The sequence below is a fragment of the Schistocerca americana genome, chromosome 1 (assembly GCF_021461395.2).
Source record: "Schistocerca americana isolate TAMUIC-IGC-003095 chromosome 1, iqSchAmer2.1, whole genome shotgun sequence".
Taxonomy (NCBI): domain Eukaryota; kingdom Metazoa; phylum Arthropoda; class Insecta; order Orthoptera; family Acrididae; genus Schistocerca; species Schistocerca americana.
The window spans coordinates 786512106-786532218 of NC_060119.1; the positions used below are offsets into that span (position 1 = coordinate 786512106).

The 20113-nt window shown below is 42.3% G+C and overlaps 1 protein-coding gene across 1 annotated transcript in view; it reads right to left on the minus strand.

The window, feature by feature from the left end:
• LOC124612375 (BRISC and BRCA1-A complex member 2-like) overlaps positions 1-16272 on the minus strand; it is a 57841-nt gene extending 41569 nt beyond the window's left edge. The window contains exons 1-2 of the mRNA XM_047140547.1: positions 16006-16272; positions 9009-9322 (exon numbers count right to left, since the gene is read on the minus strand). Of these exons, the coding sequence (XP_046996503.1) occupies positions 9009-9322; positions 16006-16081 (390 nt within the window). The 5' untranslated portion in view covers positions 16082-16272. The remainder of the gene's footprint in view (positions 1-9008; positions 9323-16005) is intronic.
• Between the last annotated feature and the right edge of the window lie 3841 nt (positions 16273-20113).

Sequence of the window (20113 nt, forward strand, 5' to 3'; positions counted from 1 at the left end):
AACTACAAACATGTGCAACATAGCTGGCGAGCAGCTGTGCACGTCTAACCTTCAATGGAGTGACTCTGGCCTCCACCAGGACACTGGTCACCGGACTCATTCTAAAAGAACCTGTCGCTAAGCGAATGCCACAGTGATTCATTGGGTCGAGTAAACGAAACGCCGAGGGCGCCACCGAACCATAAACCACACTCCCAGAGTCAAGGCGGGATTGAACAAGAGCTCTGTAGAGCTGCAGCAGTGTAGAGCAATATGCACCCCAGTTGGTGTTGCTCAGGCAGCGGAAGCCACTGAGGTGCTGCCAGCATTTCCACTTAAGCTGACGAAGGTGAGGTAGCCAAGTCAATCAGGTACTGAAAACAAGTCCTAAGAATCAATATACCTCCAGTGAGTGGATCGTCAGTAAGATACAGTCCTGGTTCCGGACGAACGGTACAACGCTGACAGAAGTGCATGACACATGACTTCGCGGTTGAAAACTGGAAGCCGTGGGCTAGAGCCCATGACTCCGCCTTGTGAATGGCTCCCTGTAGGCGCCGCTCAGCAACACCAGTACTGGAGGAGCAGTACGAAATGCAGAAGTCATCCGCATACAGAGAAGGCAAGACGGATGGCCCTATAGCTGCTGCTAGGCCATTAATGGCCACTAAAAATAGAGATACACTCAATACGGAGCCCTGCGGGACTCCATTCTCCTGGATATGGATGGAACTACGGGAGGCACCACCTCGGACACGGAAAATACGAAATAACTGGAAATTAGGGATAAAAATCGGGAGTGGGCCCCAGAGAGCCCACTCGTATAATGTGCAAGGCTATGATGTCACCAGGTTGTGTCATACGCTTTTCGTAAATATAAAAAAAGATGGCAACCAGGTGTTGGCATCTGGAAATGGCTGTGTGGATGGCAGACTCGAGGGACACAAGATTATTAGTGGTAAAGCGACCCTGGCGGAAGCCGCCCTAACGTGGAGCCAGTAGGACACGTGACTCCAGGATCAAACCCAATCACCGATACACCATGCGCTGCAGCAGCTTACAAACATTGGTGAGGCTGATGGGCCAATAGCTATCCACATCGAGCTGGTTTTTACTGGGTTTGAGCACCAGAATGATGGTGCTCTCCCGCCACTGGGATGGAAAGACGCTGTCGCACCAGATCCGGTTGAAGATGATGAGGAGATTTCGCTTGTAGTCAGATGAGAGATGTTTAATCATCTGGCTGTGGATCCAATCTGACCCATGAGCTGTGTCGGGGCAATGTGTCAGGGCACTGAGGAGCTCCCACTCTGTAAATGGGGTGTTATAGGATTCCCTGTGGTGTGTAGTGAACAAAATCACTTTCCCTTCCAGCCGTCATCTGAGAGTGCAAAAGGCTGAAGGGGTAATTCTCTGATGCAGAGGCTTGTGCATAGTGCTCGGCAATCGCTTTTATGTCAGTAGATAACACACCATTTATGTTAACACCTGGAACACCTGTTGGGGTGGTACCCAAAAACACGTTAGATCTTTGCTCAGACTTGGGAAGCTGACGTATGGCACCCAATGGTCGAGACATATCTCTCCCAACACTCCTGCCTCCATCATTTAATAAGATGGTGAATACGGGCACGGAGCTGTTTAAAGGCTATGAGGTCATCCAGGGACGGGTGCTGCTTATGCCACTGTAGAGCTCACCTATGTTCCTTAATTGCTTCCAGCGACCACCAAGGGACTGCCTTTCACCGCGGGCACCCTAAAGAGCTAGGGATCGTGTTTTCTGCTGCAGAAACGATAGTTGTTATCTGCTCAACCATCACATCGATGTTACTGTGTGGTGGAGACTCAATGGTGACAGCAGAGGTGAAAGTTTCCCAGTTGGCCTTGCTTAAAGCCCATCTGGGCAGGCACCCATGGGCCTGACACTGGGGCAGTGACAGGAAGATGGGGGAAGTGATCACTACCACACAGGTAGCCATGTGCCATATGCTCTCCAGTGGATACCGTATTTACTAGAATCTAAGCCGCACTTTTTTTTCTGGTTTTTGTAGTCCAAAAAACCACCTGCGGCATAGAATCGAGCGCAAAGTAAGCGGAAGTTCTGAAAAATGTTGGTAGGTCGTCGAATATATGTAGCGCTACGCAGGCATGAGGCATGCTTCGCAGGCACAAAGACAAATACTGGCACCAAAACCTCTGCGTCAGTAAATAAATAAAAAACAGGTGGAAGGAGAGCTTTTTTTTCTCCGCCCCGAGTTTAGACCACTGCATTTTCATACATTATCCAACGAAGTAAATACAAATTCTGTATTGTTCCTCTTCGAACGTAGCAGCATTTCAATGTACTACGAAAATGCGACTGGCAAGACTGTTTGGGATATTTGTTAATATGGCCAACTCTGCTTTCTGAATTTTTTCCTAACTGTGAGAAGAAATGGTTGCTAATAGGAACTTTTATGAATTGTGAATCACATGCAGTATTCTCTTCACCATAAGAATAATACGAATATAAACATTTTGCCATGGATTCTTTCGTGTTTGCTGCTATCTCATTTAAATCCTGTCCGCCTAATAAACTATGAAACTAGAGTGAGACAACAGCAGACGCGGAAGAATATACATACCATGTCATGTTTATATTCGTGTTATTCTTATGCCTAATAGTGATACAGCCAAAAATGAAGCACGGCAATTGATTAGAGTTTTAAATCTAGGCTGACTCTAATTTCTGTGCACAATGTAATGTACTAAAGAGGCGTCTGCAAAGATTTTCAAACGGAAAAATTTTTCGCTAAATTCTCGTTCCGAGCATCTTCTATCATACGCAGTCTATTATTTGATTCTTGTTGATCATTATCAAAGAAAGCAGCAGTGTAAGCAGCAACGAATAGCAGTCTCATGCCATTGTTTCACTAATGAGACGATTCCTCTCTTTGTTTTTTTTTTAATTGTAAGCGGCGGTAGCGTGCACAAAAGCAAGCCATGCCGCTAGCGGCAACAGGCCGTAAACCCTCATTTTCAGAATGCGACAAACAATGCATGACACAGTACAGTAATGCATTTTCAGCTTTGAGTGACGGAAACACCTATAACAAAGAGAATTGCACTTGTCAGATCAAAGAAAAATAGCAATCAATTCAAACCAAACGAAGCACGTGAGAAAGGAAGGGTACCCGTATAAATACAGACGGAGCGCCTGACGCATAACAACGGCTACCTGGTAAAGCTTAACTGCTAAGCTTACGACTCAAACCAAACTACTACAGCTGTATCGTCATTCATTCAACCTAAATTGTGTATCATATTACAATGGACCAAGTTTGTTTCGATTTGGAAGTGCGGCCTAAAACTTTTCTCCCCCCTTGAATTTCGAGTCTCAGATTTCAGGTGCGGCTTAGATTCGGGAAAATTTTTTTCCCTCGATTTCAGAGTCTCATTTTTCAGGTGCAGCTTAGATTCGAGTGCGGCTTAAATTCGAGTAAATACGGTATATGAGAGAAGGCCAGGACTGCAAACAGAGAGATCAATGGCTGAATATGTGCCATGCTGAAATGTGTGGAGGCGCGCCTGTATTTCAGAAGCAGAGGTCGAGCAGTGACATCTCTGCCTCGGCCAGTAAGCACGGTGCCACCCCCCCAAGGGGTTAAGAGCGATAAAATCTCCCAAAAGTAGGAAAGATTTAGTGAGTTGATCAATCAGTGCAGCCAATGCATTCAGTGGTACTGCAATATCTAGAGGAAGATATACATTGCAGACAGTTATTTCCTGCATTTTCCTTATCCTGACAGAAACAGCTTCAAGAGGAGTTTGAAGGGGCACAGGTTCACTGCACACTGAGTTCAAGACATAGACGCAAACTCCATTTGACACTCGATTATAGTCGCTATGGTTCCTGTAATATCCCTTATAGCCACGGAGGGCAGGGATCCGCATTGCTGGGAACCAGGTTTCCTGGAGGGCAATACAGATAGCAGTTTTAAAGCTTAACTGTTGTCATAACTCAGCCAAGCGGTGGAAAAAACCGCTCAATTCCACTGGAGGATGACGTGATCGTGAGACTGGGAAGGCATGGAACGTTCAATGAGGCAGTTTACGCCTCAGGGTCACCTGCTGCTACTGATTTAGTTCCTGAGCCGCCTGTATCCATGGTGTCTGAGGGCCCAGCGAGATCTAGGTCCTCAGTGGACACCAGAATCTCATCCTCAGAAGCAAAGCTTGTAGGTAGCGGTGGTGTGGGTTCCCCCACAAGTCCCTTGGTCTTGGGGGTCTTCTTTTTGGATTTCTCTCGCTGCTCCTTGGGTTTCTCTGGCTGGGAGGGCTTGGACTGATTCAGTCTCTGGGACTGAGGATGATCATGAAGCCCTGCAATCAGCTACTTTTGGACACTTCAGCCACTGGCGGGAGTTATCTTTCCCACTAGCAGAAACCTGGCAAGTGGGGACTGGGGTCTCCGATGGTTGGTGGGGTCACTGCTCCCGAGGTAGTTGGTGTGGGAGCAACAGTGAGGGAAGTGCCCCCCCCCCCCCCACCCACCATCAAGGGGGCAGGAGAGCCGACTGGAATTTGCAGAACGGATGGGGCTACAACTGTTCTCGTAGCGGCAGCATAAGAGGAGGTCATAGCCACAGGATGTGAACACTCAAATTTCCTCTTAGACTCAGTGTAGGTCCGTCAGTACAGGGTCTTGCATTCCGTGGTTTTCCTTTTACGCTGTAAAATCCTGCAGTCTGGCAAGCAAGGGGAATGATGCTCTCCGCAGCTGATACAGATGGGAGAGGTATATATGGGTTTACATCACAGCGGTAGACTATCACCTTGACCTTCTCGGGCCATGTGTCACCCTCGAAGGCCAAGATGAAGGCACCGGTGGCAACCTGATTATCCCTCAGATCCCGAAGAACGTGCTGGACAAAACGAACGCCTCGTCGCTCTAAGTTGGAGTGCGGCTCATTGTCAGACTGCAAAAGAAGGTCACTGTGGAATATAATACCCTGGTCCATATTTAAGCTCTCATGGGGCGTGATGGTAACGGAAACAGCCCCCAACTTGCCACAAGCGAGTAATGCCTGTGACTTGGCAGAGGATGCTGTTTTTATCAAGACTGACCCCTGACTGCATTTTGGACAAGTCCTCCACCTCACCAAGCTTGTCCTCTAAATGCTCTACAAAAAACTGTGACTTCATCGAAACAAAGGAGTCCCCATCAGTTCTAATACATACAAGGTACCAGGGTGAATAAGGTTCGCTGCCATGCTTAGCCTGGCATTCCTCCCATGGTGTGGCCAGGGAGGGGAATGATTTATGATCACACTTCCTTGCACTGTACTACGACTTAGAGAACACTTCGAGACTGCTGGTGTTTGATTGCCAGCAAGTGATGACGTGGTACACTTCATCGCGTCATCCAGCCTGATGCCGCCCACTCCAACCAGGGGCCCTCCCCATGGGCGCCACCCAGACGCAGCAAAGGCCACCTCGTAGGATGGCCATTGCTGGGAGTCCCAATGCCCAGAGTGACGGGCATCTACTCCTTGGCATACATGGGGACATGGGGAGTTAATGGCACAGGCATCAGCAGAGCAATCTCTGTGCTGTCAGGGGGCTACAACCAACAGTGTACATGGCGGCCACACCATAACGGATTGGCTAACATGCCGGATATGAAGTGCAAACAAGTCCATGGTCACTGTCGGCGTAGAAAGTGACACTGCATAGTGCATAGTGGAAAACACACCCAGGAAGGTGTCCTCGCCCCAGAGATGGAGAATGAGCGGGACTGCAATGCGACGACGAGTAAGTGGGCTGCAGATCTCAAGGCACGATGGATATGATGCACCACGTAAGGCGCCCTTCCCCAATTGGCTCACTCTTCGGAAAAATTTTGAAGAATGGAGGTCAAACCCTAAATGGGACCATAACAAAAAGCCAAACTGTGAGAGACTCCTTTTAGTCGCCTCTTATGACAGGCAGGAATACTTCGAGCCTATTCTTACCCCCAAACCTTCAGGGGAGACAGAAGAGGGCACTGAACACATCTGCAGTACGAAAATGTTTGTAGACGGACCTAGGGAATGAACTCAAATATAAACTACTTAGAAGTTCATGAGTATAATGCAAGATCTAGCAATAAGTCACTACACCTAAATCTATACTCCAAAAGCCACATTACAATGTGTGACAGAGGATACTCTGGCTACCATCACTCCCCTCATTTCCCATTCCACTTGTGAAGGAGGAAGTAGTTTGCTAAAATTCCATTAAGAGCTCTAATTTTACACTTGTTGACATATCATATATGAGAGAGGAAGTTATGTGACTCTTCTTGGAACATAAACTCTCATTATGTTAGTAATTAACCTCTCTGTGAAAGAAAATGCCTTTTGCATCGTCTGCCACTGCAGTCTGATATGCTTCTACATGATGCTCCTTCATTAAAAAACAAAAAAAGGGAAGAAATGTAGCACTCTCATTAGGATATTCTCTATTAATTCTACCCACTCCAAGTCCCATACTGATAATCCTAAGACATGAAGAGATACTAAAAAAAATTAAAAAAAAGACACTCATCACAAGGAGGGGTGGCCTGTGTAACACCTGCCTTTGCATCAAGGAACTGTTCGACAGGGGGGAGGGAGGGCAGAGGAAGACTAGAACACACAATACAGATTATAGGGTCTATTAGTTGCACTTGTTATACACTGATCTGCCAAAAAATAACGGCCATCTGTTTAACCCTTTTGGATCCACTGTCGGACTACATCTGACATTACAATTTTCCACTACAGCTCCAATGTCAGACATGTTTTCTTTATTGTAAAATAAATAAGAGTTGGGCAGAACGTGGTGCAGAAGAAAAATTGGATTGGATGGGGCAAACAGCATGTTGGCCAACTCTGAAACACAATACAGCAATGACTCTAAATTTGGCAAGTCCTTGGCAGATTTGCAAAGATACATGTTACCAGATATCTACATGCAGATCCAGCAAATTATGGGCCAGTGATATCTGGGCAAAGAGCTGACATCCGATAGCGTCCATGATGTGACACATCAGGTGAATTTAGTGGCCAAGATATCTACAAGAGTGCACTATTGTGCTACTCAAACCACTGTAGCATGATTCTAACCTCTTAACACAGAGTTCCTGCTGTAAGAAGCCATTACCATCAGGGAACACATCAAGCATGAAGTGGGATGCAGGTAGTCCACAATGATGTTCACTTAGCCCACAGCTGTCGTCGTGCCTTTGATAAATATCACAGGTACCATGGATGCTTGGGCAAATGTCCCTCATAGCATAATACTTCCCACTCTGGCTTGCTTCCTCAGCACAGTGCTTCTTTCGAACAGCTGTTCAGCTGGACAACAGCATATTCAGACACAACAATCAGTATGGTCTAACAAAAAATGTGATTTCAATATAATGGAAGGAAACATTCCATGTGGGAAAAATTATATATAAAAACAAAGATGAGGTGACTTGCCGAACAAAAGCGCTGGCAGGTCGATAGACACACAAACAAACACAAACATACACACAAAATTCAAGCTTTCGCAACAAACTGTTGCCTCATCAGGAAAGAGGGAAGGAGAGGGGAAGACGAAAGGAAGTGGGTTTTAAAGGAGAGGGTAAGGAGTCATTCCAATCCCGGGAGCGGAAAGACTTACCTTAGGGGGAAAAAAGGACAGGTATACACTCGCACACACGCACATATCCATCCACACATACAGACACAAGCAGACAAAGACATTGGTCTTTAAATATGTCTGCTTGTGTCTGTATGTGTGGATGGATATGTGCGTGTGTGCGAGTGTATACCTGTCCTTTTTTCCCCCTAAGGTAAGTCTTTCCGCTCCCGGGATTGGAATGACTCCTTACCCTCTCCTTTAAAACCCACTTCCTTTCGTCTTCCCCTCTCCTTCCCTCTTTCCTGATGAGGCAACAGTTTGTTGCGAAAGCTTGAATTTTGTGTGTATGTTTGTGTTTGTTTGTGTGTCTATCGACCTGCCAGCGCTTTTGTTCGGTAAGTCACCTCATCTTTGTTTTTATATATAAAAAATGTGATTTATTTGACCAAACACATTTCCATTGATCCACAGTTCACTCTCAACCATCCCATACCCACTGTAATCTTAACTGATGTCACCTGTTGCAGTACACCACATTCAGCATGTGTGGAGCAGTGTGCTCAAACACTTACGCCTGCACCAGCATCGAATCTGTTGGCAAATTGGCCACACATCACTATCCTGCTTTACAGAGCTGGCAAGCCTCCAACCTTCACATTCTGTGATGATGCACAGACATCCAACACCTTGCCACCTGCTTGCAGTTTCCTCATCCGTCACAACTTTCCATAGATGCTCACAACAGTAGCATGTGAATAACTGAAGAGCTTTGCCACACAATCTGCCCTTTGTTAGTCACTTATGGCAATATATTTCCCAATTTGGAGCCCATATCATGGCTAGAATGATTCCCCATTTCTCTCTTCTCCACTTATATATTTTCCTTACCATGTTGCATGCCCACAAAAATTCTCAGGTAGCATACAGTCTAGGGGTGGACAGTGTTCACAGAGTTTTGACTCATCAGTGTGTAGAAGAAACGTAAGCGCATGATATAAAAAGAAGGAATACACCAGCAACCCAATGGAAAAACTGAACCATACAATCATCTGCAGCAAGACAATTTCAAAGAGCAAATTCAGTCTCTTAGCCTAAAGTGAAATGCGTACACTGATAGAATGAGACAGCCACATGTAGGAAGCCTGTTTACATTGGAAACTTGCAAAGAACAGAATAAACAATTACCAATAAACAAATAGTACTTAAGATGAGCACTGCACAGGTAACAATTGCAGATACATAAAATTGCAACCTAATGAAACATAAACATATGTATTCCTTTATTTTACAAATAATTCCATCCAGGAATTTCCACTGCTGTTAATTCCTTTATTTCATAACAGATTAACAATACTTACTTTCTAAAGACATATATTACACACTTGTTAGTGATGTTATACCTGATGTTTCCTGTAAATTTCTAGGAGTTCTGAGATGACATTAAGTAATGCTCTGGGATCACGCACATTCCAAGCTGCGAGACTTGGTAATGATTCTTCCAGAAACTCAATGTCAGGGTCAGCCAAGAAGGAGTCTTCATCAAAACAAAAATCTGGTGCGAAATGAGGTTTCTGGCTATTGAATACCACATTCCATGTAATTTTTTGCCCTGCATAAGGTATAACAAGCTTGAAGCGGTCAGCATTACCTTCAGCACTGTCTGTTGGTCTTCCAGATGATATGCCACTAATTTTGATATTGCCTGAGCCAATACCTGTTAAAAGAATTAAATTATTCTCATACTGTAATTGCTCATACACTGATAGTGTCATCCAAAATTGACACGAAGAAAATGGAAGTGCACATAAACACCCAAAGACCTACATAAAAACAAGAGGATTTAAGCATAATCCATTTCATAGGAGTTAGATGATACATGACCAGTGTGTAACAATCAAGAAAGGACACTTGTGCATATACCTGACAATGAATGAATATTTACACTAAATATATTTAATTCACTTCTAGTAACAGCAATGTTCCTAGTGAAACAAACTATACTTATGTACTGTATTTCAACTGTAGTGTTTGGTACCAGGTGCCAACTTTGACAACGCTGTGATGTATGCAGTGTATCTGCAAGGTGTCAGGTGCAGATGGTATCATGCAGAAAAAGTGTTGTTGGATGTGGCACTCATGTGGCAAATGCCCAAGTAAGGTGTTGAGAGTGGGTTTTTTTAAAGTTATTTTAATGTCTGTACTGTATATCAGTATATATCCTTCAGATAAATTGAACAGCACAATGCTGTATGAAGAAATGTGATCTATGATTTCTTTCCTACAAAAGTTTGACATTCTTGCAGGCTGTGAAATTCGATAAGTGTGACAAGAATACATGGCTGGCTTATGCCAATTCTGTCAGCACCAATACAGATTTCATGTAATGGTGCAGGGAACACAATTTGTGAAGATCAAGCAGATAGAGCACAGAGTTTGAAAATGTAAAGTTTACTATCCATGTTATTGTTAGAGTTGTTAACAATCTGCATATGGTTTTTTGCTCGAGAGACAGGTGTCAGTGAGTATCTGTTATTTTTATTCTTTTTTGCCAGAAGATTTGCTTTGACTTCATTAAGTATAGGGGCAGATAGGTGAACCTATGGTGGCTGTGAAAACAGGTAACTCTACGCATCAAAAGGTTAAGTACAAGACTGAAAAGAAAGCAATAGGTACTTGGGAGTGAGGAACCATTTCTTCTGTTATAGTTTTTACACTTTTGACTACTAGAACCATCTGAGTCCTTGCTGGATTAGTAGTGGTGTGGGCGTTCTATCATAGCTTCTGATTTATTTGTGTCATACAGGGAATGGGGAAAATGGTGTTTTGATAATTCGATAATTTGTCAAAGAGCAGATTTTAGAAATTATTAGACAGGGTCTTGCACTACAGTAGTATGGGTTCATGCAATGTAAGCTTTCACAACCATAATTTACTGCAGTCTGAGAGGTTACGCTCGCCAAGAAGAGGTTTTAACTGAAGATTACTACAGGCTACTGGAAGGGGAGCTGTTAAATCTGCTTTGGGGAGGGAGAAAAGGCATTATTCTGCCATTCAGTCTTATTTAGATGATCACTGTTAAGGAAACAGTTTCAGCATTATTGTCATTTTCCGTGTTTTAGATCGAGTGGGAAAGATTTGTACATCAAAGGCTGTCTTTGACTTATGTGACATGGTTGGAGTTCTTTGATGTAAGTTTTTAATTTTTCATTTTGGACTTCCGCACTGAAGATGGTGGCATACATTCTTTTTGTGGTGGCTGGGTGGGGAGGTGGGCACAGTGTTTTGGTTGGAGTGTTCAGGGGAGACTGGGATGTAATTGTTTCGAGCTATTCCAAACAGTATTATTTGTCTGTCTTAATTTATTTAAGTTCGTTTGCTTTTTTGCTGCAGGAAAATAGGAAATGTGTGAGGAGGAATTTTTTTTTTTTTTTTTTTTTTTTTTTTTTTTTTTTTTCTCTCCATATGAGGACAATTAGTACCAGTTGGTTGGGGAAGTGCAGGTGGATAAGTGTGTTATTTGGCTGTGTTTATTTTTGTGTTATTTGGTACTGATATTGAAAGATTTTTAGGTTCTGCAGGTCTTAACTTTTTAACTGTGTGCTTTTTGTATGTACAAATGCTTTATTAAGTTTCTGAATGTGGAAAGCACCCAATTATCTGTTTTGAGTGTATCGCGGAGCTCAGTTTAGCTTTATATGGTAAGTGGAGGTATCAATACCAGTTTTACTTAGAAACTGGTATAATATTTTGTTTAACTGCAAATATTGTAGCTTCGTGATTGGTAGGAAGCAAGATATTTAGTTTACTCATATGAATACAGTGAAGACAGAAAGGAATTTCTTATTGTGGCCTATTTACTTCTTTTAATCAATTTTTTATTTATTCTGTTTCATGACCTGTGAGTTTCATTAGTCTCTCCTCACCGAAACTCTCAACTACCTGTAGGTCTCCTGGTACTTGCTTATTGGTTTTTAAGCCATTTAGATAATTTTTTTGCAGAAAATTATAGTAGCCTAGTTGTTGAATGTGTATTATGAATGAAGCTGGCTTATCGGAAAGTCACTGTAGAAATGGGGAAAATAAACTGGAGGTTTAGGGATAACAGATTTTGTGTGGAGGAAGGAGGGGGCAGGGGAGGATGAATCTGGATGTACATTTAAGATGTGGAAAAATACAGAACTGTTAAACTACAGCGGTAAGTCAATTATTACCCGCAATTTAGTTATATTCTTGTTTATTTTGGTAGTACTGTCGTTTTACATTGATGACGCATCCTTTGTTTATTTGTTGTTATATCTTTGCAATTTTCAAGCTGCTTGGTTAGTTTCGTTATCGCTGTCGTGCTGTTAATCATGGCTGCTCCGCTGTCTATTTGCACCAAAGAACAGCAACGTTCAGTGATCTGTTTTTTGTGGTTGGAAGACGTATCAGAGGCCGAAATTCATCGAAGACTTTTGGTACAGTATGGGAACAGTGTTTTGCCACAACGGAGTGTCTACGAATGGATTGTTGCACAAGTGTTACGCACAACGAAGGAGTCTGACTACCATTTACCACCACAAATGAAGAAACCATTGAGTGTTCCCATGAAATGATTCTCTTAAACAGACGATTAACCATTGACGAAGTGGCAGATCGTCTGCAAATTAGTTATGGTTCTGCCTATGAAATCATCCACAACAGACTTGGGTTTCACAAAGTTTGTGCAAGATGGGTCCCAAAACAACTGACACAGTTGCATATATAAACATGCTTGGGCATCTCCAAAAAAACATTTGGATCGCTATGGTAAGGAAGGGGACAACCTCTGAGACAGGGCCATTACTGGTGACGAAATATGGCTCCATCATTACGGGCTGGAGAGTAAATGGCAGAGTATGGAATGGAAACACCCAAATTCACCGTACAAGAAAAAGTTCAAGACCTAACCGTCCGCAGGAAAACTGATGCTCAACGGTTTTTTTGGGACACACAAGATCCAGTATTGGAACATTATGGGGAAAGGGACAGAAAAATAAACAGTGTACGTTACAGTGAGATGCTTACTGCCAGGCTAAAGTCTGCAATTCAAAGCAAACACCGAGGATTGCAGTCAAAAGGTGCTGTGTTGTTGCACGACAATGTTCGTCCACATACTGTTGCTCACACTGCTGAAACACTCCAGAAACTCAAATTTGAAGTACTGGCTCATCCTCCACATAGTCCCGATCTTGCCCCTTCTATCACTTGTTTGGTCCACTCAAACAGGCATTAAGGGGCTGTTGATTTGCGACGATTGCTGTTGATTTGGACGAAGCGATGCATTCCTGGCTCACAGCTCAACCGAGAACCTTCTTTTATGAGGGCATCAGGAAGCTTGTACAACGATGGACCAAGTGCATTGAAACGCAAGAAGAATATGTCAAAAAATTATGTTCTATTAAGTTTCCTATTTGATTACAATAAAATTTTATAACTACTTTGCGGATAATAATTGACTTACCCTCATAATAATGTCAGCAACGTATAACAATGGGAATTTGTGATTAGAATAATACTTAAAATAAAGGCAAAGCAACCATTATGGCTGATTGATGTATGACACATAGAAATATGCAGCAGAAAACTATTTATATTAGCTTTTGAGCTCTTGCTCTTTCTCTAGTAGCAGTACAAATATTCACCACAGACCCAAATGTACATGCTCGTGGCTTTGGTGGCTCTGAGCACTATTGGGACTTAGTGGCTTTGGTGTTTATGTGTGTGCTTCTACTAGTGAAAGAGCAAGCTATGAACATCATCAGTCAGCTATAGGGCATATAATGTCAATGCTATTACATTCTATGAATGCCTAAAACTTCCTGTAGAACTGAACAGTGTTTTTGCACTTATGCATAGCATACTGCAATAAGGTGAAGTGTTTTGGGGGATAGTAGTTAGGGTAAGAAATACTACTCCAGATGAGAACAATCAAATGGTGTCACACAGTGTTCCAGATTAGTACATTTCCAAAGAATTTATAATAATAATCCAGACATATATCTGCAGTTATGAAAGTATGTGTTTTCTGAAAGCACACCAGGTTTTCTCAGTGTTACACAGTGGAGTTCATAAACATGGAACAAGAAGAAGAATCTCCATAAAGGGATAGGTACATGCAGAAAATTCTGCTCACTGTAGTGCATTACGTAAGAAAATAAAAATAATGTTGGATTTATAAAAAATTCAAAAGGAAAAACAAAAATGTAAATTAGAAACAGCTTTTCCAACATTAACGGAGGATGTAAGGGAATGTTTGCTACGCGTCATCAGCTTTGACTAGTGACAGAGGACATGTAGAAAACACCGTAAACAACATGGCGAGTAAAGCACTTCGTTATTCGCAATCTTTTCAAATAGGCTAAGCTACAGATCTGTCTATCACCGAAATTAGGTCTCCCCTCCCCCCCCAATTAGTGTAGTGGTGTCTTCAACTAACAACAAAATTGTGAATACAGGCATGGAAAGATAAAATGACAGCTCATTACACCACCAGTGTAAGCCAAAGACTCGCATCAAACATTCCTCTTGACCCTTCAAGAATGCAAGAATCATCAATAGAAGCAGATTAGTTTGCTTCCTTAATTACAGTGTAGTGAAGAGATTACATTAAAAAAATTGTACTCGCAAAAATATAACAACACTATTAACTGGCATATATTTCTAAAATCCTAAATCACTGCATACAATGACACATCTGGATGCTAACAAACTGATTAATCATTATGATTGTGACATTGTCACCATCTTGAATTTAGAAGCATTAGATACACACAAAAAGACTGATGTTCTGGTATCAAGTGTTTCAGTATTTCAAGAAATTTTATAATTAGCGTACTGTAGATAGCGAACTTTTGAAATTTCCTCAATGGCTGGTATATAAAAATGAAAGACTAAGAGGACAATGGCATGCTTTGTGAATGGCACCTTCACAGTTCGGGTCTATCGTGCACCACTGCCATGGACATGGAATCTGCAAGTATTATATCCTTTAACTAGCCTATATTAAACTATAGCGAATGTGGTGAAATTCAAATGCCTTAACCTATAATACTCCAAAATTCAAGAACAACAACAAATTTAAGAGAAAGGTATAACATGAAAGCTCAATGTAATTTAGAAAAACTTGCTAAGACAATTATAACACTCCACACAGATCAACCTTTCTTTATGATAGGAAGGGAGATTCGAGATTAACACGCTATCAACATTTTGATCATTAGGGACTGAACACAAGCTTTGACTACAAATGGATGGGGTAGGAAATTGGCCGTGCCCTTTTCAAACAAACCAGCCCGGCATTTGCTGGGAAGATTTATGGAAATTGTGGAAAATCTAAATCTGGATGGCTCGATAGGGATTTTAACCGTCATTCTCCTGAATGCAAGTGCAATGTAACAATGGGAAAAATTTTGCAGGCTTCTGGAGAGCTACAATATAAACGCAGCATGTTAATAAGTCCTGTGTATAAGATATAAAATTAACCATTATTTAATTTCTAACTAAATTCTACAATACCACAGTACGTCAACTGCAACAAGTCACATAATTTAATAGACTGAAGACTAGCACAGCAATGATGTTACTACACGGATGCTCATTTCGGATAAATAATACTGTAATGAAACTGAGGAAGGTGACAATTTCATTTTATTGTTGGAAATTATTCCTACGTCCCCAAAACATGTATAAAAAAAGAATTTACAACCGGAAGTTAACAATCAATACGAAGCGGACTATCTTCGTGGCAGGGCGGATTATCTTCATTCTCGTATAAGAACATTTAAGGGTAAGTGTAGGATGACAAATTAGTAAGCTTACACACACACACACACACACACACACACACACACACACACAGTCCAGGAGGCAATTTCCTATTAATTAATCATTTTTTCTAACACATTCTAACAACCACCACCATTCGCGCTTAAAAGTAATAGAGAAGTGTCTGCGTTCGTTACAAACATTTGAAACCACTCTTTCAAACGACCGTGTGAATCTTGAAACCACTCTTTTAAACGATCGTGTGGATCTATCCTAGACCTCAGAATGTGCCTTCATCGTAAGATTTACTATCGGCGTACAATCTCAGCAGCAAACTAAATTTCCTGTTTTACAAGGCACAACTCACGTCAATTTGAGCAATGTCATGTAGCCTACAATCAAACGATTATGGGATTTTACCGGCGGCGCATTGCAGCTGTTACGGCCTTAACGCAGAATGCAACCAGACACGACGTTCACCTGTTGTGCACGAGTGCAGAGCGAAAAAATTGTGACACAAAAGACAAGGAAAGGACACTTCACAAATGTTAACGACATAGTAATTTTCTCCCGGAGGGCTAAAATCCATTCGGAATTCTGTAGAACTCTTACCAACTTTTTCACTGAGTACGACTTTGATTAATGGCTGAATGTCAGGGTGGAAATGCTGCAGAATATTTTCACCCATTTTAATTTACTAATACAATTGTCAACACAGTACACTAACACAGTTGTCAAAGAACACCAACATAGTGCTGAAAACGAAGTTTCCGAAGTCACTTATCTCTATACATTTTCTCACTGTTTCCACTTTATCTACACACACAATAATACATCCCCACTTCACATTTTAAACAAATCAACACCACTCTCATTGTTTACTACCTCATGTAGCCGATACAAGCATCGCCAACATCACAAAACTAAACTGAACATTACTGGTTAACGTCAAAGTTGTTTTCGAAATACGTTCGACAGCAAGGAGACAACTACAATTTTTTTTAGTGTAACGGACTTATGAAACCTCTTTGGCGTTCGATAGCCGTAGCATTTTAGCTGTACGTTTATTGCTAATTATCCTGTAGGAAATGGGTTACGAAATATCAAGACCACCTACAAGTTTGTAAATAATTCGTATTAGGGTACCGCTGAAAAACTTGGCCTAAGATTGCCGCAATCTTAGTTTCTGTGTTGTGGTCTGTCGTGGAAATAATCAGAAGTAGGTTTAATTCATTAACAAAGAATAAATCAAAGCGGGTATTACACGACGATCGTCCACGAACGGTACTGGTCTAGCACGACAGCCAACTAGCGGTAGAGGGGGTGAAACTACGCGCGCCAGGATAGAGAGCCGTCCTGGAATAGCAGGAATTCCCAAGCTATTTTACGGGGTCTCCAACAATGGCGCTAAGTTGAACAATGAAATTTGCAAGAGCGAGTTGTTAGTCAACCGTCTATTATGTCAAGAAAAGTCTGAACCGTTTTGATGTGAACTGGATACAAATAACTATGACACAACCCCAACATCTTAAATCAGTCAGGCCAGAAACTTCTCTCCATCCGAAACCAAAATGGCGCTTCAGTGAATTTATAAGAAACGATTATCAGACATACATTTCAGTCAATGGATCAGTACCACAGAGGAAATTGTGATTACCTGTATGATTCACATCCTTCTTAGACTGTGGCTTATTCGTCTCACAGTGCACATATAATTCTCCGGTCACATTTGAAAAATAACTTATTAAAAACTCTCCATAGGTGGCGAGAAATTTTTTACAGGTGGTCTGTAAACTGTGGGTGGATATCATTCGCTCTGCTCTTGACATTTCGATAAAGCCACACATGTTCCCGGGCTGTTCTAAATGGTGAGCATCTCACGGAGCTCATCGTTTGTGTGCTGGGTACAGTACGGGCTTGGTAACCTGCATTTCCTGAGCTGGGGAGTGGTAAGTGCCATCAGTCCTCAGTTACCATAAGCTCTATACACACTTCAGTGACTACTGCACAGGAAACTGATGGGACGTTCGTTGTCAGGGAATAGATCGCAATGATGGTACAAACCTTTACAACAAAAAAAAACCTCAAAGTGTGGCACATGCTCTGTGCGGCTGGTCCCGGCAGAGATTCGAGTCCTCCCTCAGGCATTGGTGTGTGTGTTTGTCCTTTGGATAATTTAGGTTAAGTAGTGTGTAAGCTTAGGGACTGATGGTCTTAGCAGTTAAGTCCCATAAGATTTCACACACATTTGAACATTTTTGTGGCACATGCTGATAGGTGGATGGCTGCTGAGGTGGAACAGTCACTAGTGATCAACATCTGGGGATCCTGTCACACCTCAGTTGTATAGGCCTGATCAGGAAAGCGGGGTTAGCTGCTCAGGGGAACACTATGCCATCCACAACTACTCAAACAAGCAATCCCAATGGTTCAAGTCGTCCATTGGGTCCTAAAAACACCCATTGTACAAAGAGAGCTCAGGAGGGCCGGAACTCTGAAATCTATTAAGTGGCTATCTAATGGAATGTTACTAATAGAAGGAGCAACATCACAGAAAGCCACCAACATCCTGAAGTAAGAACTGTTGGGTCAGTATCCCATTGTAATTGAACTGTACTGTACCCTTAACTATAGTCAACGGCTAGTAACATGCAGTGACTTAATACTTATGGACGCTGTGGAGGTAGGAGGAGTGGTCTGACAAAAGGATCACTGAAGCGTGGAATGTAATGTGTTAAGTATACGGAGCATTGGAAGATGGAGAGTCGTTTAGGCCTGCATTATTAGTTCATTTGCCAGTTTTGTCAGATTGCGTTGAAGCTGTGATTATAAGACTAAAAGTCAGACCATACATCCCTAACTCCATGAGATGTTTCACATGCCAGAGGCTATGTTTTGTTAAGTGTACTATGGCCACCCATGCGGAAGGAACTACATATATCTCCCATGATTTCTTTGCTTGGGTCGACATCCAGCATGGAGCAGAGAGTGTACAGCTTTCAAGGAAGAAAAGAAAATCTGGGAACTGAAGGTGATTAAGCACATGTCAAAAGCTGAAGTGAGAAGGTATACAAATCTCTTCATCCCCCAACATTCACAACACCATTTGCTGCAGCACGCATTACGAAAAATGAAAAAGTAAGTGCTTCCACACAGATGTCATCAATGGATTCTGACACATAAAAATGCTCTTGCAAAAGCACCTGCAGAAGTAAAATTTTGGAACCAACTGCTGCTGTATGATACCAAGTCCAACCTCAGCAGCTGATGTAGATACTTACTGCATTGCAAGCGAAATGATCGAACAACAGTCTGCTTCAGCCTAAATTGGTGTCATCAAGTCAAGTCATAAAGTCAAGAAGGCACAATCAAAGCAAGCTGACTATAAGATACACAAACACTCACTTGACGATGACTCGATCATACACATCGAGGGATGTTTAAATGAACCCTCAAGTCCTTTCAGTTATTCCCCTTCTGCAGCAGGTTCTCCTACAAGTGGAAAAGAAAGGAGAAGGCATGAACCTCAATGGTAAATTGCTCCTGTGCTACAATGGAGCATGAATGGGTTCAGAACACATGTGTGGGATTTGAAATTATTGGCACAGGAAAGACACTTGTGCATGTTTCTGTAGGAAACGAATTTTAAATGGTGCTTACCACTCTACTTCCATTTCTCAGTTGCTGTCAATGTGCACATTTCATTCCATGTTACACTTTGTAATGTGTATCTGCTGCCCAACAACATTCTGGATAGAGGTCCTTTCTGACCTGAATCACAACCCCCTCAACCATTACTACTAACAGGAGATTTTAATGCACATGCTTTCCTGTGGGGGTCTGTATCAACCAGCATCACGGATTGAGCTGTGAAAAGCCTCATTGTGTCATGAGAATTAGGCATTCTTAATTCTGGCAGGAGCAAACACTTGAGCACTGGAGTAGCGTCATTCTGCACCAAAGTCCTTGCTTTCTGTTCTCCCCTTACAGATGCTGCTCGATGGTAAGTGGTCGATGATTTGTATTCAAGTGACACTTCACTATCTGGATCTGCCTCTCAGATAGATCAGTCCCTGAAAGGAAACTGCCATGGCAGATGTTTGGCAAACTGGGCACTGTACAGCCAAATGCCAAGATAGCTTCCAGAACTGGGTAGATCATATTATTGCAACATTCACCATGCTGCTGACGCATCTATCCTAAAGTTCTCAGACCAGCCTCAAAGATGACATATCCCAGGGTGGAATGAGGAGTGCCACTCTGCCCATTGGGGTTAGACACATGGCCTTGCAAGAGTCAAAGCGCTAATCATCTGTTACATACCTTGCAGTCTTTCATACCACGAAAACAAAGGTATGAAGGACAATCAAAGAGAGTGAGAAGACATTATGATAAGTGTTCCTGGACTCACCGAATCATTTCCAATAGCTCGTACAAGGTATATGAAGCCATACCTAGTAAATTTGTCAGAGGACCTGTAACTGATTTTCTGAAGCAGAGCTCTCTCCAGTCTACACCTGGAGTTATTGTACTAGCAATGGCAGAGTGCTGCAAGTTAATCACTGCCACTGAAAGCAAGGACCCAACTTTCCACTGCCAGAGAGAGGTTTGGAATTTCCATTATAGCAACACTGAGCTTGATTGCAAATTATTTCAGATCAAGGAGGCTGCACCAAGTAAGGATCAAATCCAGTGCAGCATGCTACACTGCATCAAACAG